We start from the raw sequence: 26,172 nt of genomic DNA, 5'->3' as shown, positions 1-26,172 counted from the left end.
ACAAGTGCAAGTTTGTATGGTGTTGACACTTTCGATCCAGGGTAGTCAGGTCCGCGAGCCTGCCCCCTAAAGAGCTTGTCTCCCCCAGCAGGTTATTCTGGTGTTATTATGAGAACTCAACATGCTCATTATGGTTGTGGCACTGCTTTCAGGGTGGCTGTCTACTCTGGTGTGCCAGCCCTAGAAATGCTTGTGGTGAAGGAATGACAGGGAGAGAGAGAAAGAGAAGACAAAGGAAACGAGGAGAGGTGGAGAAGATTTAGCAGGCAAATATGAAGAAGATAGAGGAGTCAGTGTAGAGTAGGGTGTGATAGACAGAAGGGTAAAGACAAAGAGAAGTAGAAATAGAAAGAGAATGGCGCCGAAATGGGACACAGCACACAGACACTTGTTTGACCACTTTCCACCTCCCATAGCATCACCATCAAACCATCGCTACACAGGAAGGAGACAGAACCAGGAACACAAACAACTGGACAGAACCACCTGTAAAGGAAAAACACAAGCCACAGAGACACCCCACATATACACACATGCGCTCACACACTCACACATTCCTTGTATGAACAGTCTTCTTGTGTGCAGTGGAGCTGAGAGAGACAGCACTGTCTGGTTCACCGCCACCACCTCCGTAACCTCTGCCACTGCCCAGCGTGAAAACACACCTACACAGAGGTGACTGTCTTTACAATCTATTTATTTGTTGGGTGACATGAGGTTATTTTGTATCAACACACGCTCTGAAAACACTACTGTGAAAGTTATCTAGTTAGCATCTCCCCCAAAGAGTTTAAAATATTTAAAATTACACCAACGGCGTAATAAGTTGAATTAAACCCCTTTACTTTATGCGCGTTTTTCATTCTTTTGTCTATCATAATGTTAGGGCTTTGTCACCTGGAAACAATTCTAAACACGCTGCTTATGTAACAGCGGTGACATGGAGATAAATATAAACAATGAGAAAAATGTGAACACGCAACCAAAGCCCAGCGCTCAGTTTTCGTAGCTGTCAGTCTGCACTGACACTGTATTGGTTGTCTATGTGTATGTACAGTATACAGCTCACTGTAAACACCGATATCCAAACAGCCTGTGTTGCTGTTACTCTTGCCGTGCATCAAAGAACAGTCTTGTGTCCTCACTAGGCCCAGGCTGCAATTTGGGCTCAAGGCGTGGCCCGGCACCCATTGGGCTGTGTCCGCTCTGCGTGCCAGTAATGACCCCTTCCCTATGGGGAGCGTTTGATCTGGGCTGCCTGTGTGCTTCAGCAGGGCCTATTTCTGGAGCGTGGGGGGGATAAAGGGAGTTTTCAGTCTTGGTGCCTATGACCATAATTAAGCAGCTTTAAGGGGTGGCAGTGAGTGCGCTAGCAAGCGCAGAGTTTGTAATTTGGAAGAAGGGGGCAGAGTCGCTGTGGCTCATTGGAAGTATATGGGAGGGTCTGGTGGCACCCAGCACTGAAACACAAGGGACAGAGTATGTAAAGGGGACTGTAAAGAGGACGTTAATGACTTGCATCCATTAGCACCCACCCCTGAGGCCGGCTGACCGACGGCCTGAGGCTGAGATGCAAGAGGGATCGCCATCGCTAAGACACACAGTCATCCCCGCCTTAACATTCAAGTCGACCTTTCTGTTCTTAAGGCCTCTGGCCAGTCGGCTCAAAGAGCAAGTGCTAATGGACCAAAGTCCCTAACACGCAGCATTCATCTGAACAGCCAGTTTGCTGTAATACCAATTTATAGTGAATTATAGTGGCTATTCATTCAAATTTAGTGAGTTTAAGGTGGTGTTTTGGTGATAAGATCCTCCTATTTCAGAAATCACCCAATTATCCACTTTAAATTTATTTAATTACAATAAAAACAAGATTGCAAAAAAAGCATTTGTCCTTATTTAGAAAATTATCTAGGAGATGATCGGCCGACGGCCAAACAGGTGTGTGTTTCTCAGCAATGCCCAGAGCTATTAGCTCAACTCCTGTAGGAGGCGTTGGTACTGTTCATTCATGTTTAGTACAGACATTTGTTAGACAAATGCAAAGCTCACTTATTTCATGCTATATATATATATATATATATATATGATTTTTTTCATGATAATAAAGAATCTCTTCTTCTGCTGACACTTCTGTTTCATGCTCAGTCCCATGAAACCCATGAGTTCCTGTTATTTCTTCAACAATTTTGAGAGGGGAAGGATATGATATTTGTATATCTTCAAAGAACATTTTTTTAAGGAGGAAGGGGGGCGAAATTTTGTAAGGAACAAATAAATATCTTATCATGCTGTTAAGTAAACACATTCATGACACACCTCAAACAGATGTCTTGTAATTACTGGCTCTTGTGACTGTGCAGAGTTCTTTGGAAGTCCTGATCCTGCGCCAGGCCGTGACCCCTCTTAAGGTAATGGGAGCTGATCCAGGTGCTATCCCTTTCTAAAATGTCTCCATTCACACTTCTGTAACACAATGGGTAAAACTGCTGTCTAAATAGTATTAATAATAATATTGCAAAATCTGTATGACCTGTCCTGAGATTGTGCACATGGTTCCATCACATTATGTGTGTGTATGTGTAACAAGAGAAGATCTTTCCAGAAAATGACTACATCTAAAATTTTTCTTGCCTGTTTTATAAGGGGTTACTCCTATCTGTTTTCATATTTTTTACTCATAAAGTTCACAGTAAATGTCTTGCTTTGCTGGTAAGTTCTCACAAACCATTTTTCCTGAGAAAATTAAAGGAGGATGTTTGAATGGTTTGATGTAATCATAGGTAATAGTGCCTTTAGAATTACCCAAATTATTCCACACATTGAGGGATGACAAGATGGACAAATAAAGGACAGCCTCTGGAGCAGCTGTAGGCGTCCCTGCTTCAGCAGTTTCTGTCTCTGAAGTGCTGCCCACCGAGTGTCACCGTGGTTCATTCATCTGGTTTACCGGTGCATGGGGTTTTGGATAGGATCCATGTGGCCACCCCCTGGAGAAGGCGTGTAGTTGCTCGATACAACCGCTGGGTTTGTAACTTGACACCTGGCTGTGCGGTGCATTTGCCATCGCTTTACCCACAGAAAGCCTATTTAAAAAGGAAAGGGATGAGTCCAACGCTCCTGACTCCGTAACCCCCCTCTAAAAAGAACCCAGCTTTCTCTCCGGCTGCGCGTCCCTGAATCTGGATCGGCATAAATGAATGAAACACAGGGGAATATCGACAGACAATCGCGCAGGGAAACTCTCTGTCAAACCATCCTGCCAGAAGGAATTTATGTCGGGCTTGACAGGCAAATCAACATGAGTTTTTTCCTGTGGAACTTCATCTCAAGCTTTTCAAATGTGTAAAACGGCGACCGGTGTCTTCTGCCCCCCTTGCAAAGGAGTCACGCTGTGATTAACGGATCAGGTTTTTGACTGCCAGGACAAATGAATACAAATGAATTTAGGCACCCGAAGGAGAGATTGCAAAACCTCTCATCTAGACACAAAGTAAGTGACAGTTTTTTTTTCTTCATTTATTGTATCGTTTCCGTGTGATCTGATGAGAGGATGTTGGAAAAGAGCTGAGGTGAGACTTGATCACTGCCGGGGATGAAATGAAGGAACTGTGTGCCTTCATGTGCGTACCTGAGATGTGCCGGCTGGCAGTGGTCCAGCTCACCATGCAGCAATGATGTCCACTGGGGACTATTGAAGCTCTGTAGGGGTCTGTTTGAAGCACCGGTGTCATTTGTTATTTGTATGACATATAACATAACTTTGCCAAAATATGTAGATATTTCTCGTGTTTGTACCTTTTCCCTCTATATTTTTATTTCAAGTAGACAAAAATACCAGTCACCAGGTTTATTTGGAAGCAGTATATGCAGGTTATATCTAATTCAATATTTCCTCTTATCTGTTTACTTCTGCGCCAGACAGATTGTGAAAACAAATATTGTTTATTTTATCCTCTGTGGCATTTTTTCAGTTCATGCAGGAACATTGCCATAATAGTGTTTACTAAAGTGACTCATCTGATTGAGTAAGCAAAACAAGCAATTATTTAGATCTATAAAGTTTCATGAGAGGTAAATCAGCATCCATTGGTGCGTGTTAAATTTGTTAGGATGCTTTCCATGTTTTTCCTTTTTACGCACAGAGCCCGCAGCCAATTTTTACGCAGGATAGTAAAAGCAGATTTTTTAAAGGTGAATGAGAAATCCAACTTTAAACAAATGTCTATTGCGCTTAATGGCTAAAACCAACATCAGGTTTTGCAATAGATTCCCTGACAACATCCACTTTTCAATATATATATATAAAAAAACAACACACATCTGTAAATGAGTTAAGTGCTCAGTGACATAAAATGCAGATGTTATGTGCATGTGTTTACACCATCGGGCTATTGTAATATATGGGGTGAAATGTTTGGGCTTGTCTTGGCATCAGTTTTATTCTAGTGAAGTACACGCATCTTCCAGCTGTCTAGTTCATACTGAAAAGCTATTCATTCATTCATTTATGCGTGCACGCGTCAGTCTAACCATAGATTAATATTTGGTTTTATTGCGCAGTCAGCATCTGGTTTGGTTGATGGTTCAGTGGCTAGATGGAAGAGATACAATCATCTAGGGAGATGGAAACTCCGGAGATATGACCCACCATTGCCCCCCCAGTTTTTAATTTTTCCATCTATTTTTCCACAATTTACGCCACCTGCCTGGATGTTGTGTAGAAATTATCTTTCATGTGTTAGGAAAATTAAAATAATATATGTATATATGAGGTTTCTGTCCACACAAATTTAGCAGCTGTCCAACAGTGGTATATCTACATGGTTCATTGAAGATGTACATGTTTTACGATTTAGTGAAGAAAGTCTACCTGCGAGGTGTCAGCCATCATTCACCACATGTCCACACGGTGTCGCTCTTTATATCTCATTCTATTGTGAAGCATTGCAGTTATTCTGTGGAAATGTATTATTGTAGTATATTTTGACAATAATCTACATTGAAAAAAAAACTAACTAACCAAATTTCAATAATCTAATATGTGGCCACACAAATACTTTCTGAGTTAATCAGTATTGCTATGACTCAGTTAACTAAAGTAGTTCTTCTATTTCTAAATCCAGAGCAGGATATCACGATGAGTCACACACAATTTAACATCTTACATCTCCTCAAACATCTCAAACGAGACTGATGTAGGTCGTATTGATCGGGAAGTAAACAGTCTGAAATTAGAGATCACTTGACTGCAGAAAGAACAGATGATTGACACACAATCATCTTATGAGATACCGGTTACACTCTCCTCATCAACCTCTGTCAGTGTCTATCCATCCATAGGAATTTTCCACTGTGTGTGCGTGTGTGTGTGTGTGTGTGGTTTGTGTGTGTTTGTGTGTGTGTGTGTGTGTGTGTGTGTGTGTGTGTGTGTGCACTCAGGGGGCAGGATCTCCTTTGGGAAATCTTTTCAGGAATCATTGAGTAGTCCAAGCCCGTGAAAAGAAACGGAAACTACACTGGCCTCTCAGTGGCTTTTTCTCAACCTTTGACTGGTTGCTGGCCTGCAGACAGTATGTGTGTGTGTGTGTGTGTGGTAATGGTGGTGGTGTCAGAGGGGAGGAGGGGGGGTGGGGGGGGTGTCGAGAGGTTAGAATCAGAGTTTGGACATGTGTAATGCAGTCAAGGATTAGGAAAAGTGATAAAGACAATAATGGCAAAAACATCTCACAAGAGAGTGATGAATTAAAACGGAAACAGCAGGAAAAGAGAACACTGCGGAACTATGACAGTTTATCATCTGACTACTGCTGCAGATTGCACAATGTGACACCAAATAGCTTTGTCAAAACTTTTAAAAAATGAATTTCTTTGCCACTTGGGGAAATTAAAAAAAAAATGTAACAAACATCCAGATGTTCTGACTCACTCTCTCCATCAGTTTATTGCTCAGTCACACTTTTTCTTTCTCGATAACTTTATTTTTGTCTTTCCGCTATTTGTTCCCATTCTTGGCTGTTTGGTGGCAAAGGAGGTGCATGTGCTAATCTCAGTTTAGAGCAAAGATCAGCTGAAATTCAAGGAATAGATGAATTAAGAATCATATTTCCAGTATTACAGAGCAGTGTTCCCCCCCTTCCTGTCTTTGAAATGTGACTTCTGGGGTTTCTAGCATAATATATAGGTTAGACTGACTGGTTTAATGGATGACATAGGAAGAGGTATTGTTCAGCTGGCCTGTATTTTGTCCACTCAGCTTAGCTGAGAATTCCCTCAGGGAGTCATGTCATAGCTCACTGTTGCAGTATGAAAACCACACCAGACAGGGTCCGTGTACAGATGTCAGATCCACTGATTTAAATGTCCACTGTGCACACATATCCACCTCCACCTTCAACTGCTTCACAGAGGAAAAATCCTAACCTGTCTCGTACACTTCAGAAGCACCTTAATGAAATCCTCAACAAACTACCAAGAACTAAAAGCCAAAGAAAACAGAGAATGAGAGTCATTTTTGCTGCAGTAAAAAAAAAAAAAAAAAAAAATCTCAGCGATCATGACTCATTTTCAAAAAACGGATCTCTCCTCAGCTGATAAGACACTGAGTAAGACTGTAACCAGCTGGCAGTCTGGGGGATACACACTCCCTCACACACACACACACACACACACACACAAACCAAGCATCATGAGTAACCACAGCCAGCTGTGTGTGGGGTTGATTATGATGAGGCTTTATTAGCAACAAGGAGCAGACGTAGGCGCCACAAACACGCATGTAAGCACACTGTCACATAAGCACACTTAGATATATGTACACACACTCTGATTATAATCATTCAGGCATTCAGATACAAGCAGCCATTGGTTAATGCAGAGGCTGAAATATTTCTAAAGAGAAAGAAAATATCTGTCCCTGTTTTGGTACACGTTTCCGCGTGGGAAAGTGCAGGTGAACATGTTTATATAATAGTTACCGTCTTTCCCACGTTCATGTATTTGGAGCTCTCGTCTGCTCGCTTGCCTGTGGCCCTCCACAGCCACAGCTGCTATACACATTTCCTCCTTCAGTGTGTGTGTGACTATGTGTGTCTGGATGACCTCCAGCGGTAAACAGTGGCTTCCAGCCTGTCACCAGATCTCGGTCCCCCACTGAGTTCTCAGTCCACTTGCCAATCAGTCCCCTCAGCTCTGCTGCACACCTGGATGTGGTGGGGGTGTCGAGAGAGACTATTTCTATGTGTGTGTGTGTGCATACACATGTTGGTTTTGGGAGGAGAGTTGATGGATAAGTCTACTGTTGTATTTGTGTCTTAAAAACCGCAATTTGAAGCTGTGTATGTGTGTGTGAGAGAGAGAAAGAGAGAGTTGTAAGTGCTTTAGCAGAATCCAGTTCCCATTTGTTATTCAAGTGGAAGCAGCAGCTCAGTTGCAAAGCACATGGGTTTGTTTGAATCTGTGTTTCAGTGTGATGTAAACCTCTAATGAAAACTCTAAACAATGGTTACAGATAGTTATCATATCCTCAAATGATTCATAAAACATCAGTTTTGTAGTTTTGTGGTACCACACAGTAGGTTCCTTAATGACCACATTTTAATCCTCTTAAAGCATAAGATTTCTGCCCTCAGTGGTAAATAACAAGGCAGTTAAATCATTTTAAGAGTTAAACATCAGTAATTGTATGATTCATGACTGTGTCACCGCTGCCTCTCTCTAACGTCCTCTCTTCTCTTCCCCCCCAGGAGAGCCCTATTGCTCTGTACCGTTTTATATTGTACTTGTTACCTGGGACTTACGCAAGTACACTCTGAAGGTAAGACATAGCTTCCAGTCGCCTCCACCTTGTCTCCATTCAGTCGCTTCACTTTCTCACATATTTCTTCCTAACTGCACATTTACCAGTGGAAAAAACAGTAAAACTTATTGGAGCACTGGGGGGGGGATTTTGGAGTTATTCTTTGCCTGTTTGGTCATTGACCAAGCACGTAAACACATTTCTCTGAGAATTGGGCCAACCGTTGCCATGACGACAGGTGTTGAGTAAGCTAAGTTGTGTGAACAGATAGATCATAGATTGAAAGCTGACCGTTATGAAGAAAGTTCAGTCTCCGGACAATCCTGTCTAAATGGTATAATTTACACTGATGAGATGTAAAAGTCGCTGTCATGACTACTGCTGAAGTTGAAGAGATTAAAAGTCATGCGGGTTACGTTATAATAATGAAAATATTAAAAACAATCCACCTTTTTTTTTTTTTTTTTTTTTTTGATCGGGTGGGTAAAAATAGTTAGAGCAGCTTGAGAAAATTTTGACTTTTTTTGTGCCATTTGGCAGTTTCCCCTGATAAAAAGTCATAGACACAGTCCAGTGAATCAACTCCTTCTCTTTTCTTCTCCAGTTATTGTGATTAAGACTGACAGGACATAAAGTTCAAATAAGCCCGACATGCAGAGACTGAAAAGGTGGAAACTTTTTTCCTATTGAAGTTGATATTCGGTTACAAAGTCACAGCTCTGTGATAAGCCTTGTAAAAGCTGTACTTTTAAGTGACGGCTTTTTACTTTTAATATAATGTCTAAAAGACTTGGTGGAGATGATTTTTATTGCTGTAATCGTGCTTTTGGATTTGCCAAGATCTGGATTTGTCTCTATGCGGACCAAGTTGTGTGTTATTTCAAGAAAATATCATCACCCAAAAAACAAGTATGTCAGATGGATGAAAAAAATTCCTGTCTAGAATGGGAGTAAAAAAATTCGGCTGAGCGGGTTTTAGGCTCTGATCGGGTTTCTTGGCGTCTGTCAAATCTGGCAACAACACTGTTGCAGAGTGGCTGAATTCGCTGGTTTGCACTCTCTAAGAGGGCAGCCATATGAATGAAGAAAGGCATCTTCAAACCCACAGCACAATCAGTCAGTGTGGCTACTGTATAAACCTGTCAATCATTTCCCAGAGAGTGTCTACAGTGATACACTTCTCACACAGCATCACTGCTACGACACTGATTATGTACACGGCATGTTTTTTTTTCTCAAAGAGTGTAGATCTAAGTGTTTTCATATCTGTGGTGCATTCAACAGGCACTTGTTTAGGCATAACTGGACTCTCTTGTACAGCGTCACGGCCAAGCCAGAGTAGAGAGAGATTCTTTTGATCCTTTCCCTCCTCAACCAAGTAGAGTAGAAGTAGAAGGGAGAAGCAAAAGGCCAGCGCCAGGCTGCATTTTATGGAGGAAAAAGTTCCTTCTCATCACCCTGTTAAGAAGCAGCATATTCCATAAGATCCTTGACAGACACCTGGCTCAGTGCTGACCAAATGCTCGCCTAAGATTCCCTTTTGGAGTATGAACCCTCTACGTATCTTGCATACTGTATTGTGAGATAATTTACACAGATTTTTTTTCATAACAGCACTGCAGTGCATACATTTAGAAGTAAAATGTGGCCCTAATGGTTAAGTTGCGTACTAAATTACCACAACATCCCTGATTCCACATCCAACCTTTGTTGCGTGTCAAACACCTTTATCTTTCTCTCTGTTTTTCCTGTCTGTATCTCTACTCTCACTATCAAATAAAGGCAAAATGCCAAAAAATACAATCAAAAAAATAAGTAAAACGTTATTTTTGTCCTTTAATTACATCATGTGAAAGAACTTTGGTTTTCTAGTTTAAACACTTAAACTTCAAATTTCAATCGCAGACCTGATTTCATGGGAATACATGCGATGTGTTGCTGTGGGGATTACTTTTCCATTCAGATATATCATAAGTGGCTAACTGTAGACTACTTCAGCCCAGCCAAAGAGTTATTTTGAGTGTGTTTGAATGAATCAGTGACTTCATCCTCTACAAGGGATAACATTACAGGATAACATTAGAGTGAATAGCCTTGGACTTTCTATCTGTCCTACTTCAGTGACTTGGCACAGAGCGAGGCAATGAACTCCAGCCATGTGTTAAACACAGGTTTGCACGTGTGTTTACATCCATCCAATACGCTGCACATCTAATACCGCATGGTTAATGTATGCCCCAGTTATAATACAAGTGGTATTTAAACAAAAGAAGTTTGGAGACAGAAGTCTATGTACGCAACAGATACATGTAATGCACCCCCCACCTCGCTGCCAGGTCCTGTTGTCCTATTAGTGCAGAGGAGACCACACAGAGAGGAGAATTCACTGTGTGGATGGGTATACATTATACCTCAAGTAAGTCTTGTTTCTTCAGACTATTTTATAAAGCCCTAATGTTTTGAGGTAAAGGAAAGTCTTACAGCCTCATACAGAACATGGAAAGACCACAAAGAACTGGCTGTATAAGAGAGGCATGCCTCAATTTGGCTCCCTTTTTAATGCACAAAAATGTTTTTTTAGATTTTTTTTTTTTTTTAGCACAATGTTATATGAACAAGTGGGAAGTTAGCACTCAATAATTCCACACTACACACATTATTTTAGGTGAAGTTCTTCCCTTGGGTCTAATTGCTTGATAACTACCAGCGCTCCTACTGTAGGAATTAAATCCTCACCCAACTTTTTTTAAACTTTCCGTGCAATCACATATTTCCAATGTTGGAAATCCCTTTAGTGGTCTAATGAAACAAGCCTTGTATTACAGAAAGACAAGCATCTCATTGAAGTCCTTGCTCTCTATAGCTTACCAATACAGCAACTGTTAGGACCCATCTGTCTGTCCCCTCATCTTTCCCATTTTCTGTCATCTCATCAACATTGTTTTCCCACTTTTCCATCTTTTCACAAGCAGAGCTTCTATACACATGTCCCCATTAGACGAGGCCCAGCGACCACAGGTCAGAATGAGCCCAGAGAGAATAAAGATGTTGAGGGGCCTAGGTCAGAGAGACCAAGCGTTGGGACCCCCGACAACAGGGAGTCAGAGTTGGCTGGTATGCTGGAAACTTTGTTCTGCCCTAGGCAGGAAGATGCTGTGCTCTCTGGTGGTTACTATGGTCATGTTCTGAATGTCCACAACTGACTCTATTGATGAAAAGGGCATAGAAGAGAAGGGAAAACAGGAGGTTGTCTGATGATGCCGATGTCCTTTGGCTCATTAATCCTCTAAAGCCTTAAAACAAAGATGCCATGCCTTCGTATCAGTGTAGTAAATGTTTCCAGCACATCTACTTAGACTGAGATGACTCACTTACTCAGATGTGCCCATTGTTGTGGAAGTAATATAATTTACACCAAATGTATATTTAGAACCCGATCTTTGCCCCCTTGTGCCTCAAAATTCACAAATGCATATTTGTTAGCTTGATTGGCCAAATGGCTACTAAGAGAGGATTAGGTCCTTTAGCCTGATTGTGTGTTCCTGGTACTGGCTGCTTTGGCCCTGACTGAGCCCCTTCACAATTACCTCCACCAGCCGTCATGTTTCCCTCTGCACTGGGTGAACACCTACGACAAAGTCCTGTCTCGCTCTCTGCCACGTGACCATGGGGATGAAGGGGTCAGTTATTGGCAACAGAGTCCTTACATACAAAAAATATGGTGATGTAGTGAAGGGATGGATATATTTTCTGCACTTATTTGTTCTCTGTTACATAGGTAAATGGATTTTAGTGAATTTATCAGTAGCAAGAAAGCACTGGATGTTATTCTTGTTTAAATAGCTATAGCTCTGCATGTTGCAAATGCAAGTCAGAGTTTGCTTTAAAGGTGTTTTGAAGGTGTTCATATTTTATTACAGTGGCTATAGTTGCGTTTAATTAACTCATTTTTAGGATAAAACCCAATTCAGTAACCAAAGTCAGGAAGGCAAATATAACGCAAAATGCTATGCTTGGTGTTTGTGTTGTGGTACTACCAACAAAAGTGGGTGAGTATAGATTTTTGATATATTGTAGATAGTACCACATTTTGGGGTGAGCTGCTCCTTTAAGAATTTGCAGGCCTGTGTAGCAATAAACATATGTTGAGGCCATTTTTTGCAGGAACGCTTAAAGCTGTTTTATGCTTCAAAATGATGCCAGAACTTGCCATATTGTGGAGAAGCATGAGGCTGTTAAATACTGACATTTAAAACAAAAGCCACCACAGCACCTGTGTGCAGTATCTACCCACTCGGAGAACATAAAGCAACCATCCAAGGTTGCTCCATACTCCCCTACCATCAGCCTAGATTTATGTCTGCTTGGATCTATACATAGTCATTTGTTTTGGCCTCAAGTTGCGCTAGACAGCCTACAGAAGCATTTTGGTAACCTCAAAACCCAGTGGGTTTATTATTGTTTGTATTTCAGTTTTTGCTTCAACCATCTTTTTTCCATCCCACACGCCACTTTGTGAACTGCTGTGTGTTCGCTGAAAGATCAGTCTGACATGATGTATGGTTGTGATGCTGCCATATCTGTCATATGTGATAGCAATACTGTTTTTATTTTGTTGATGGGAAGTCATTGGAAAATTGGCTCACACGTCAGAGTAGCCAATCCAACAGCCACTGGCAAAAATATATTAAAATATTTTGCTGAGCCTCTCTTGATTCAGGAAGAGCAAATTCTCACAATGACTCCAGAATGTCCTATTAATAATTTAAAGATGTTTAACAGATTCCTTCAGCATGATTGCTCTCATCCATATCTGCTAACTCATTGCTCTCTTGTGTCCTCACAATTGTTTTGAGTGATGTTTGACTTTTTAAAAATACTCCCTTATGACATTTTTTATCCAGCTATCCAGAATTTTCTTTGCTGATGCTTCCTCATTGGCTTCAAGCACTAGGGTACATCTCAGTTATCATATTTCATCTGTCCTAACTCCTGGAAACCGGTCAGATCTGACATCTTTAAGGATGCTCCAAATCTCTTAATTCCTCTCAGAGGAGTGAGGAGAAATGAAATTAAGTGAACTGGGATGTATCCTTTGTCTTATGAAACCATCTTTCACTGTGTACCCATTTTTTCCTGATGATGTATTTCCAGATTCCTCATTATAGCAAAAAAGATAGCAATTTCTGTATGTAGAGGTTACAAAACATATAAGACAGACTTATAGTTATTTAGACAATAATAATATGAAAGAATAATCACAAATTAACAAAACAGATGTATCAGAAGGATAATGTTAAGTCTCCAGTCTTAAAATAAATCTTAAAATACACTTGGCATACTTTTGTTGTCTAGTTGCACTGGTGTGTTAACATCATAAACAAGCCTGTCAGAATTATTTGTACCTCTAACATTGCTCTCCCTTCTATCCAGATGTGGACATCCTCCAAAAGTTGGGGCTTAAGGGAGAGAAGCCGTCACGCTCGGTGCCAACAGGGGTTATTCCATTCAGATCTGGGATCATCCTCAACCAGCGGGCGCACATTGAAGCTCCGTTGCGCTCAGTCTTCCCAGTGGCCGTCTGGCCCAACGTGGCACTGGTCCTGAGTGTTCGCTCACACCGTGTCAACAGTGCTTTCCTCTTCACCCTACTCTCAGGCCGCAGGAAGCTCCTTCTCGGTCTGCAGCTTGTACCGGGCAAACTGGTCCTTCACACAGGACCAAACACCTCGGTGGCACTGCCCTATGAGCCCCATGATGGCCAGTGGCACCAGCTGGCAGTGGGAATTAATGGACAGAGAGTGACTCTATATGCCTCCTGCGGAGAGCAGAGTGTTCATGCAGACTTTGGGTGGGACAATGAGGAGGAACTGGCTCCAGAGCTCCAGGGCTCCTTCCTGCTGGGGCGGACGAGCCAACAGCAAGCTTCAGCACACTTTGAAGGAGCCATCTGCCAGTTTGACCTAGTCCCTTCTGCACAGGCAGCTCACAACTACTGCAGGTACATTAAGAAACAGTGCAGGGAAGCTGACACATACAGGCCTAACCTTCCTCCCTTGCTGCCTATCTTAACACGAGAAACAAACATCACAGCTACCGCTGCTACACCTAAACGTGGTGGCACGGAAACAGCCAAGAAGTCTATTGGGCTAAGCCTAGCCAGGAGTGTTGCCGCTGCTGCCTCGGCTGTCAGATATGTGGCCCCCACCCAAACAATAAAACCCAATCCTGGGACCATTCCTACACCCGTGCTGGGAACCGTGATGCCAGTCACAGCCCAGCTTGGGCTGGCCTCTCCGCCTCCCAAGACCAGGACCGAAACTGTCACAGCACCACTCAGGACAAGAGTTCCCCCAACAAAACCACCAACCCCGAAGCCCTCCACCTCTAAAGCTTCAAATCAGAAACCCTCCAAACCTACTCCCCCTAAGCCCACTCCTCATAGCAACCCCAAAAAGACAATTGCAGGATCAGACAACAAGAAGAAACCTACTATTCCTGCCACTACCAGCACCAAACCCCCCAAAACAAAGTCTGACTCTGCCTTATCAGACCAAAGTGCAGTCCCAAAGAAACCACAACCTACCACAGCCAAGAAAATATCTCCCAAGCCAAAAGTTACAACATCCAAAGCCACTCTGTCCAAACCCAAAGCAAATTCTGTCAAAGTTGTCCCTTCTAAACCAACAATATCCAAAGTCAACCCCTCAAAATCAACAATTTCCAAAACTGCAACAGCTAAACCCTCCAAGCCAGACTCCAAACAGGTCACCAAGCCAACAAAGCAGGCCAGAACTAACCCCAAGACTCCAGTTACTCCACGACCTACCAGACCGTCACACAATCCAGTAACACCACCTGCTACTGATGGCTTCCAAAGCTGGGAGGTGGCACCGACTCAGTTCTCCCTTCTGGCTGGACCTGTAGGACAGAAAGGAGAAGCAGGCCCCCAGGTAAGCACATTTATTTGCTTCTGAGTTGATAAGTGGGCGTTTGTTTGTGTGCCTGCCCCAAAGAAGGCAAGTAAATTTACAATATATGTGTATGGGCTTGAGCACTCTTATTTGATTTGGATCAAGGGCTAGCTAGCACGACATGCTTTAAGGACATAAGGTGCCTAGTGGACTGGTGGGGAACCAGTGTAAAATTGACATAATATGGTCCCCTTTTTGGCTCTGGTGAGACTTCAACCAAAATGCAGGAGCAAGAAACATGCAGGCTATGCCTCGGCTGTTTGTGCTGGCAGTTGTGGGTGCTGAGTTTGATGGTTTATATTAGTGAAGTGGTGAAAGTGAAGTGGTCTTTGTCACCATTGAAAGACCAGGTTTGATTCTAGCACTCTAGAGCTGGAAATAAGAGAGCACAGAGATATGTAGGTTAATGTAGCACTATCTCCTTTCCCACACAGGTTAGAAATCCTACTTTTCCTCCCTCCTTTCCTCCTTCCTCTGTGCATAGAACCCTCCAGGCTGGGTGTGACGTGTCAGGTCTGACGCCTTGCCGTCTCTCCACCAGATTCCTCTGTCATAGAGGGCTAGTGGGGGTCACATGGCCTTCCTTCAAAGCTAGGTCAAGGGTCAAAGCAGTCAGTAAACACCATCATTTAGCTTTCCAATGCAGTTGGAAAGGTAGGCGAGGAGCGGGAACACTGAGGCAGACAGATCCATTTTCACCTTTTCCATAGATTTCAGTTCACACCCGGGTTCAGGTTGCATCTCATTTACATCTTGACTGACAACTTGAGCTTCCTGGGTCATAGTTGATTTTTTTTTTTTTTTTTTTGTGGGTAAAGCCTCATTTTATGCATGACCACAGAGCAGAGGAAAGGACTGTGTTAACAACTTCAGAGTTTTGTTCAAGTAGTTCAGAATAAGCAACTAAATTGTGTTTGGAGGTAAACTACACATAGTTGACAACACAGTTCCTCGCCTTCAAATGTGGCCTAAGCAATCCAACTTCTGTATCTCCTCAGCATGTTTTGGGTGTGTTGTACTTGTATTTAAAGCCACCCTTTGATTGAATCACCCAGGAGTCATTTTACTGTAAGGTGTGAGCGGGGCCTGTGTGTTTGATACGTGTGCCTTGCTTATTCTTCATAGTGGTCTGTAATTTACTGCTGTAGATTGCAGAGTGTGGTGTGTCTAGAGCTGGCTAATTTACCTCTGTAGCGATGTCCATGCCAGGCTTGACTATCATTACCGTCAACCAAATTGCTGCCATTTAGAAAGCTCTACCTGCAATCTCAATATGAAGTGCTGTAATCCACCATTGAAAAGAGATTGTAGAGGGATGATTAAGGGGTGTTATGATGTCATTTACTTAAAGAGTGTCTGACATCATTTACAAGTGCTGATACTATGCTGAAGCCAAGAAACTTTCATGTTATGCCAAATACATCATATGGTAGGTTACACAAATCTGAGAGCAGCTCTGTCAGTACAAATCTGTGCCTAACCATCCAACCAGAGGAAAATATCAGAACAAAAACGGTAGCATGTGGTCCAGCTATTGTTCAGGGTTATGCTGAATTGGCATAGTCTACACTTTACATTACATGTGCTTAAAAGTGTGTTTTGTCAGGGTTCTGACTCAAATGGAGTCATAGGAAAGGATCACATATGTTAGACTGGATGTATTATTTATCGTGAGAATCACTGTAGTGAGGACATTTCTGCATAGTGAGAAATGGTTTTGTTTTTTTACTCTATATTTTATTGGACAGTTATAGTTTAGAGATAGTTTAGGGAGTCCATGCAATAAAGGTCCGCTGCCAGAATCAAACCGTGGACGTTGCGGTTATGTGGCATGCGTGACAAGACTTGGTTTTAAGGATAAGGTTAGAATAACGTGGTTACGGTTAGGCAATTCAATTCAATGCAATTCAATTGTAGGTTAAGGTTAGGGTAAGGGGCAAGGGAATGCATTATATGAGTGTCCTTACAACTATAGAAAGACATGCATACTTGTGGGTATTTGTAAGCATACGTGTGTGTCTTTGTCTCAGTCTTGCCATGTAGTGCCCTGAAAGATGCCAGATGAACCCAGTCACACTTCCTTCTCAATGTAGCTTGGATTTCATAAACATAAACTCTTTCTCACAGTCTTGCACACACACACACACACACACATACTCTCTCTCTCTCTCTCTCTCTCTCTCTCTCTCTCTCTCTCTCTCTCTCTCTCTCTCTCTCTCTCTCTCTCTCTCTGCACACATTTTGAAAAATATGAAACTAAGAAGCCAATGAAAAGTCTTGCAGTCATTCCGGTTCTGGTCACTGGCTTTGTCTATCATCACTCCTTCTGCCTTAAGTATCTTTTACTGAAAGACGCAATAGATCCATAATCTGTACTCGTTTCCACAGTGCAGAAGCTGCACTGTGACTGCCAATGGAAAAACATCCAGTGATCTGTTCTGAATGTGATTTATATGTTCTGAATTTTTTAATATGATTATTTATTAATTGAAGCCATATTGGCTTTGAGATCAAATTAAATGAAGTGACTGTTTCAAAATTCCTTGCACATCTAGGCTTCTGTGTTCAGTTAGAGTCTACGTGCAAGCTACTGGAGTGCTTGAATGTTTCCACATTTAAAAAGCTTTTAAGAGGATTAATTTGACATAATGGCAATAAAGAATAAGAAGATAGTTTGTTAAGTTTTATTGTCTAATCCAGTAGTTTTTACTTAGTTTTCAATTAAGGAGAATATTATAACAATTTCAAGCAAGTCAATTCAAGTTATAGTTTATTAGTTGCAGTTGCTTTCACAAAGATCACAGAAAAAGTCTGAATACATAATTTAGATTCAGTTGTCAGGCAGCACAAATCATTCCCTAGTAGGCACACTCAGCACATCTAAACTTCATAACCCAAAACAGCCCATCCGTCTGTGTTTGAAATGTGGTGACTGGAAAGTGCTCACTGACGTGGGAATTTCGTGAGACTTCTTACTCCCTGGCTAGAGAGCAGTCAACAAACGAATTCTCCCGGAAAGGGAGAAAGAATGAAAGGAATATGTTAAAGATGAGCAGGTGCAAAGAGGAACAAAGACACTTGGAGTAAACAAACAAGGAAGGAGGGTCGAAGCAGGGGGTGGAAGCGTGAAGATGGACAGGGGTGTGTGTTGATGTTGACAGGTCCTTAGGCCACCATAGTGCCCCACCACCTGTAACAAGAGGGGTGGTCTCAACCATGGAGGTCATCCTGGAAGAGCTGCAGCGTTGGGGGGCTGATTATAATTCTGAGCGATATAAACCAGAACACAGACACGCTATACAGTACACAGGTAGGAGCTGTGATCACAATAACCTTTAGACTGAGGTCTTTGTGTATGAGAAGGCTTGTGGCGTTGTTTTGAAGATGAAATTGTTTTTGAAGTTTTCCCCTTGTCTCTTAAAGTTCATAGCCTTGTGAAAATTGAGATGAGGAAACTACAGAAAGGGTACAACTTTCACACGTCAGTAACGGTGCTTTATTGTAGATGCTGCTGCTTTTTTACTAGACCTTCATACCTGTGTTATCTCAGGCATCGGATTTAACAACATGGTAAAAATACTATAATGCATTTTACAGTGAACAAAGCATTTTAGAAATGCTACACGCAGAGGCTTTAACCCACATTTGCATCAGGATCCAGATCCCTGCAGGTAGCTCTTGGTTGGCCTCAGCAACCACAAGCCCTCTGTTTTCCCTGACTTCTCCTTTTCCTCTTTTTTGATTAAAAGAAAACGATTGAGCCCGATAAAGCCACACAGGGGCATTGAGTGGCGCAGGAAATGACCTGTTACTTCTAGTGTTACTACGGTTTCCTGACACACAAGAGCAGTACTTCCTGATGGATAAGGCTGAACTCTCATCACCCGGGGAATGAAAAGGTGTCACTTTTTTACCCAGCCTGTCTCTGGGTTCACTGTGGACATACAGAAAGGAGTCTTAAAGATCTGATGGTTTTGATAGAGTATGATTATGTGTATAGTATCCCTCAAAAAGTCAAAATGTAGCACTGACTGAATACTATTTCTCTCCAGGGACTGCTTGGACCTCCAGGGAAGCCAGGCCTGCCAGGCAAGAGGGGTCCTCGGGTGAGTCTAGGTCCTCTTTTTTCCTCTTGGTTGCCCTCAAACACCTCCAGCCACATTAAACACACCTCCCTTTGTAACCTCTAGAAATGATTTTTTCTGGTGTTAGTCTCTAAGATGCTTTTTATTTATCCGTGTTAATAAGTTTAAATTTATCATGGATATCTCTCCATATGTGTCTGTGTGTTTGTTTGTGTGTTTGCCACTGCTGCTGATGTACATGTTGATTGAAAGCTCAAACACAAACAGTCAGCATAACCCCCCTGGCAGAGAGGTGACTCAGAGAGACAGACAGACAAACAGTCAGACAAGGACAGAGAGGACTGTATCTGTGTGTTTCAGCCTAGAAGGCAAAGTCTGAACCGTTCTTTTGCACTTACAATAATAACCTGCCAAGCCGGGCTCCCACATCACTTTAAATCCCTCCCATCACCCAGCTGACACACACACACACACTCTCTCTCACATACTCACACACAAAGTTTTCCTATGCAGGCAGATTGACCATATTCAGCACGGGGCTGCGAGTGCTGACCTCCCACCCCTAAGCATAAACAGGAAAGCTCCTATAAAGACGGCCTTTCAAAAGGCTGCCTGTGCCACAGGATGCCTAATAAAAGCACTGTAAACAGACAGAGAACACATGGCTCCACTGGACTTTCTTCTCCTGCCTGAACTGTTGCAGCAGGCTGCAGCGACACTTCATAGGAATCCCATTCTGGACTAATGAAAGACCTCTTTCTCCACGGCAGTTAAATAGATATAGTCTCATTCGTGGGTCCTCTTTGAAGAATTCCCTTTTACTTCCTCTGTTTCTCACTCTGTCTCTGATGTATGGATTGCCATGAAATTTTGTACAGACATGGTCCCCAGAGGATGAATCCTACTGACTTAAGTGATTCCCTGACTTTTCATATAGTATACAACAAGGTCAAGGGGTTTTGAGTGAAATGTATCAACAGCTATTGGATGGACTGGTATTAAATCTTGGTAGAGACATTCATATTCCCCTCTGGAGTATTTGTAATAATTAACTTCAGTGATCAAAATGTCAAATTTGCTCAAAACTTTTGTTTATGAGCAAATAAATCCAACCACATTTATTTATTTAAACCAACCAAACCTCAGCTGCTCTCTGTGTTTAGCACTAAATGTCAGCATTATCATTGTGAGCCTGTTAGCATGCTGATGTTTAGCACTTAACTCAAAACACCACTGTGCCAAGGTACAGCCACAAAGAGCTTGTTTCTTTTTATATATGTTACAGACTTGGATAAGCCTCTGGTTCTTTGTTAATTACTAGACAAACATTATACACTACCCACCCAGTTCAGACAACAGAATCATATAAATACATCAAGTATAAATAATCGATGCTTCATGTCCAATTGTATACGTGCATGCATATTTTGGATGCATGTGCTTTTGTATTTTCATGTGTGTTTTTTAATTATTACTTAATGTTTGCGTCTGTCTGTGTCTGAGAGACTCTTAAGCTAAAGTCTCTGTGATCCCCCACCACTATAGATGTATAAGGAGGTCTTTGTCTGGCTCTAATTAAAGCTATTTAAGCCTCAGCAGCACCTCCCATCCCGTCTCTCTCCCGTTGCAGTTCCACAACATCAATCCCGCTTAGGTGGATTTCTTAAGATCCAAATCAAACTTATCTGGAATAAAACTTTAATTGGGCTTGAAAATTCTAAGTACAGAGCTGCCCTGAACGTAGTTAAGCCAAGTATTATATAAGTATGATTATGCGTGGAACTATTTTTATAGAACAAAGCAGCAGCTATTCTGAAAATATAACCCATATTTAACTGGATAATTTTTTTTACATATTAACTGAAAAATCAGTTCCTCCAGCTTCAGTTGGAGCCTGAAAGGGGTTTGGACAAAAGAAAAATCCCAAAAAGTCCTTAGTAAAGCCTTTATGTTTGTCTCAAACCTCATTCATAAGCCGTATGTATCAACTAATCACCTCACACTGATTTACATCCTGGTGGCTTAGACGCGGCCTTTGTCAGCCACAGCGAACCAGCTGTTGAGCTGCCTGTGGCATTGTCAGTGAAAATGGTTGGTTTGCAAAGTGCAAACAATGAAAACAAGCCTCTTCAATAAAAAAGTACTTGTAAAGGCCATTGGTTTTGATGCCGCTCTAACAGAGGTCACTTGCAAACACGCCGCCAGTGTCTGACTCTGACCTCACAGTCATTTTGTTTAACACATGCACAAGTACACATCAGAACTCACACAGAAGTGTATACACGCTACAACACGGATCCCACACAGCATAGCACAGACATATGTGGCTGTGTTTATGACCTGTCTATATAAAGAGAAAGACATATTATGCTGCTTCCCTGTAAACAAAAGCATTTATCAAGTTTAATAGCTGCTGCCATGTGTGTGCAAACACTGAGGCGCACATACACAGACTCACACACTTGCAAACATGTACTCATGAACACATGTTTACCAAACTCTGCCCAGATAAGAGTATGGTTTCAGTTAGGGAAAAAGAAATTCACTAGTTGATCACTGAAATAATGAACTCCAAATCTGAATTTATGCTGCAAGTTTCTTTAGCTGCAGACTCACAGGTGGCATAGTACGATTTGATCATAAGTGTTGAAAGTCAGACCGTGTTTACAACAAAGCCCATTAAAAAGGCTCGTCTAAAATATTCTGTGTGGGGTGATGTCATGCGTCCAGATTTAAGATCTACCGAGTACACATGCCATGTGTGTGTGTGTGCACAAACACTGAGGCGCATATACTTACACACTTGCAAACATGTGCTCATAAACACGTTTCCCAAACTCTCCCCAGATAAGAGTGTGGTTTCAATTTGGGAGAAAAAGAAATTCACTAGTTGATCACTGAAATAATGAACTCCAAATCTGAATTTATGCTGCAGGTTTCTTTGGTGGCAGGCTCACAGGTGTCATAGCATAATTTGATTATAAGCATCATCTTCTACGTGAAAAGATAAATTCCAGTCCAGCCAGGTTTTTGCTGAAGAGAGAGCCGTTAGGAGCTCTGCCACTTTTTTGCATGACCTTCCGTAGCCTTGGATTACTGGAAGTCTGTATGATGACACACAGAGCACCATTGAGCCCACCAAGCACCACCCATGAACCTTGACCTCTGATCCCACACATGTGAGTGTGAGACGCCGTCGCTGTGGCAACCGATGTCAGTACAGAAAGCTCTTGGTAGGAGTTGGTGCCCACGAATAGTCAGGGTGAGTCTGTTTGTAGGTGTATAATGACGATGGTGGTAGAAGGGTGTGAGAGGAAACGTGTGGTGGATGCATCGCAGCTACACAGGCCTGTATCTATTTGAAGGCTGACTGCATATATGTCTGGAGCCTGCTGGGTCAAAAGGGTCTTTGTCTGGGTGGAAAAAAAATCTCTGTCGCCCATCTTTCCTCTTGCTTCCTTTCCAAAACCGCTCCTCTGTCACTAAACCTTATTCCACCGCCTTGCTTCACCTACACTTAAAGCTAATTCAGGTCCCAGATGGATATTTCTCATAGAAAACCAACCTGGAAAACTGTCAATGTAAAGAAATGTCAAATGATTAAAGGTGCTGAGTTCTGCTCAGGGTAGCGTGTTGGCCTGTTTTGGTAACGCTAGGTGACAGAGCAGCTTTTAAGGGTCTGTCTAATCCCCAATGTAAACTGTGTGTATGGATCTCTCCTCTGGAACATTACTGTAATAAGCTCCAGGACAGTAAAATGCACAGACTATGCTTCAATTCACTATTTTTGCAATTCCCCTTCGGGCCCTATAATGCATTTTTTAATGCCAGACTGTAGGCTAAATGTTTGGCTTTAAGTTAGGTTTCCATCATAATTTTCAAACTTGTCATAGCCATTATGAGCTATTATTGGTGTTGTTGTAAATGCCTAAATAACACTATCGATAATTTAATATTTCCTTTTTCATATACTCTGGTCACCACATGATGTATTTAGCTCTAAAAACTTTGGTACAGCTTCATTCGCCCTGTCTGCTTCTGTTACTATGAAGTTTTATTGTAATTTATGTGGCATCGGGCTGCAAATTCTGCTCTTTTCACTCAGCAACGGCGAGGCATGCTGTTGCGACTTTAACGAACAGTGAAATGATTTCCTGATTCCTCAAAAGCCAAGTTTCTACTGTGTGTGTGCAAACCGCGATCTTTAATTATGAAGACGTCCAAGGGTTTTACTTGCTCTCTTGATCTAATGTTAGTTAATCAGTTTTTGACCCTTCAGCTCTCATTTGGCACAGCATCATACAGAATCTCTTTTATCTTTATATACTGTACATTAAAACTATCTTTACGAGCTAGTGTTGAATTTCAGACTGTGTTTACAGCAAAGCCCATTAAAAGGCTTCGTCTAAAATATTATGTGTGGGAATGTAACCTTGGGAGCGATGTCATGCATCCAGATTTAAGATCCACTAAGTACATATACAGTATTTCCTGGTTGGTTTTAAGTTGCACTTATGGTGCTGATATAAAATTTTGTAGATTCAAGCACAGATATTTATATACCTCAGAACAGGCAACACAAAAGTTACGGTAACATGAAACATTAGGAGCTATCATTTGTTTAGATTTTGACCATTTTGTCTCAACTTAGAATCACTATGAAATGGACAAAGCTAGCAGCGTTATTACCACAGGAACCACAGTAACGTCCTGCATCACTGTTCAGAGGTTGGTGGTTTTTCATTTGATAGCCCTCAGCTTGTGTGCACCCCACCCTCGCCTTCTCTAATTAGACACCTGTTGTGAGAGAGAGGGACAAAACAAGGAGACAAGAGAGCACAGTACCAAATGTCGGTGCCAGCCCGTGCCCAAACTGCCCAAACTGCGGTAAACCACGGGGTTAATTTTGAAGCATGTAATTCAAACATGTCTAGTTTGTTTAAGTTTATTTTGGGCACAACAGCGCCCCTTAGCACTGTCTGGACACACTAACTCTCGAGGGATCGCCAGCTGCAAACAAAATGAAAGGGGAAGAGAGTGTGGGAGGAGAAGAGCCAAGATCAATAAAACTTCCTTGGAATGAAAATATCACAAATGTAAAACACAGCAAATAAAAAACAGATCAGACTTCCGAATGTTCCAGATTTTGTGAAAACCATGTCTTCAAATTACATTACATTACTACTATTAGATTTCTTTTTTAAAAGGATATGGCTGGTGATTTTCTATATTCTTCTTATTGTCAACAAATCTCATGTACGGAGCCAAACCAGTATTGTTTGTGTATCCAAAGCCTGATATATCATATTTCTTTGTGAGGCAGACCTCCATTGTTGTCTAAAAACTATTAAAAAAAAATGTCAATGAGCCATACCAAAGATTATGGTCATTCTGTGTGTACTGAAGTTCTTTGAGAAATTAACAACATAGTACAAAGTCAAGAATGAAGCACTGTAAACAGAACCGCACTCCCGCACATGCTCAGCGTCTGCCGTACACAGAACTAATCTCCAGAGAATGAAAATGTGATCGCTGTTATTAGTTTTTGACGCCATTTCTAAACAAACTACCAAGTCCAAACTCTTTATAATGAAGTAACATGTCATCCAGTTCAACAGTGCAGCTCATTGACATTTAATAGTTTGGACAACAGAGGTCTACGGCACAGAGGAACAAGATATATCAGGCTTTGGATACACACGCAATACTTGTAAGTACGATTCATTGTTGGTTTGGCTCGTCACATAAGATTAATTGACAACAAGAAAAATATACAAAACCTTTAGTATCATTTGTCTATGTGGAAATCCTGAGTTTTCTGTGAGTCACATCAGAGATAACAACACGTTTACACATGCTTAGTAACGTCCTGTTCATTCATGAGAAGTTCTGTCTCTGACAATCTCTCCAAGTGAATCAGACATGACTGTCATAAAAGCACCCATTGACAGGAAGTTACAGCAAAAGGCATTTATGTTGTCATGTCTGCACCCGACCAATGTGCCTGTTTTTGAACTTTGCTCAAAGGGCTTTTTTGTTGAGCTGTAGCTCAACCCCTAGATTACCTTTTTTTTTCTCTGTGGTATAATAGACGGCTGCCTGTCTGGATGTTGTAGATGTTGTTTTTTGATGCTGCAGACCAGATCACCACCATAATGGTTTCCTGATTTGTTTTGACTCACCTCAGTGAAACCCGCTGACCCGGCTCTTAAAGCAGTTGTGGCTCTTTTTCCGCCCTCTCTGACTCGCTCGACCCTTGACCCAGTACAGAGGGAAAGTGAGGGGCCCATGGGTGCCACACCAGGTGGGGCACGGGAGTGAGGTCAGAGATTCACAGGAAAAAGTCACTCAGAAGAAGAGAAGGCAGACAGATAGACCGATAGATGGGTGGCAGAGACGTAGGCCGACAACAACAACACTCTGTGCTTCTGTCTGACAGCTGCTGTTTAAAGTGAAGAAAAATTGATGTAGATTCATTCTCTGGCTTCCAAAGTGCTGTGGCTAAACCTTCCCATGGGGGCCGCTGGACAGGCCGAGTTGGTTCACATTACCAATATGCTGCTACTGTAGATCTCACTTTGTTTGTTTTCAGACACAGTTTTGTTCATTTCCTCAGCAACAGCCGACGCTGACAGAAACACATGCTAGCAGAGGAATTCAAAATGTTGTGCTACGAGATGATCTGCGTTACTCATTAAGATGCTTGACAAATGTGTGTTTGCGTGGGTTGCATGTGTGTGTGTGTGTGTCGGGGGGGGGGGGTTTGGAGAGTGAGGCAACAGGGGGCAGGAAAACCACATCCATATGGCGAAACAGCTCCACAGAGCCCCATTTTCCGTAAGCTTCTACCCCCCAACACCAAACCCAAATACCTCACCACCCAACTCACACACACACACAAACAGTTGATGTGAAGGAAAGTAGGTTAAAGTAGCATGAAGGCTTCTGAGGTTCTCCAGACAGTCTTTGCCCCCATCCTCCCTCTGGTCTCACTAACAGTAGCAAAGCCGCAGTCTGCATCAGCTCTATCCCAATATGAAGACTGATTAAGATCTCAATCACAGTTTGATGATGTTTTCCTCTTTTCTGGCTTTTCCACAGGGCGCCCCTGGTCCCCATGGAAATCCTGGCCGACCTGGTCCACCCGGGCTCAAGGTATCTTACGCATGCACACTCTTAGTCTAACTCTTGATCACAAGTAAGCCTTTCACTTTTTTGCCAAGAACCCAAAACCCTTGTTGACTTTTCCACTTTGAACCATTACCTGTCTCTATAATTTAAGGAGGTCATATTATGCCTCTTTCCCATTTTATTA

The 26,172-nt window shown here is 42.1% G+C and overlaps 1 protein-coding gene across 1 annotated transcript in view; it reads left to right on the top strand.

Annotated features, from left to right (window-relative positions):
• The first annotated feature begins 3,035 nt into the window (after nt 1-3,035).
• Nucleotides 3,036-26,172, top strand: part of col27a1a (collagen, type XXVII, alpha 1a) — a 77,099-nt gene continuing 53,962 nt past the window's right edge. The window contains exons 1-5 of the mRNA XM_067573871.1: nt 3,036-3,493; nt 7,746-7,816; nt 13,232-14,751; nt 18,825-18,878; nt 25,959-26,012. Of these exons, the coding sequence (XP_067429972.1) occupies nt 3,441-3,493; nt 7,746-7,816; nt 13,232-14,751; nt 18,825-18,878; nt 25,959-26,012 (1,752 nt within the window). The 5' untranslated portion in view covers nt 3,036-3,440. The remainder of the gene's footprint in view (nt 3,494-7,745; nt 7,817-13,231; nt 14,752-18,824; nt 18,879-25,958; nt 26,013-26,172) is intronic.

This window comes from Thunnus thynnus, chromosome 19 (genome assembly GCF_963924715.1).
Source record: "Thunnus thynnus chromosome 19, fThuThy2.1, whole genome shotgun sequence".
Lineage (NCBI taxonomy): Eukaryota > Metazoa > Chordata > Actinopteri > Scombriformes > Scombridae > Thunnus > Thunnus thynnus.
The sequence above is the reverse complement of the archived record's forward strand: the minus strand, read 5'-3'. Positions and strand labels throughout refer to the sequence as shown.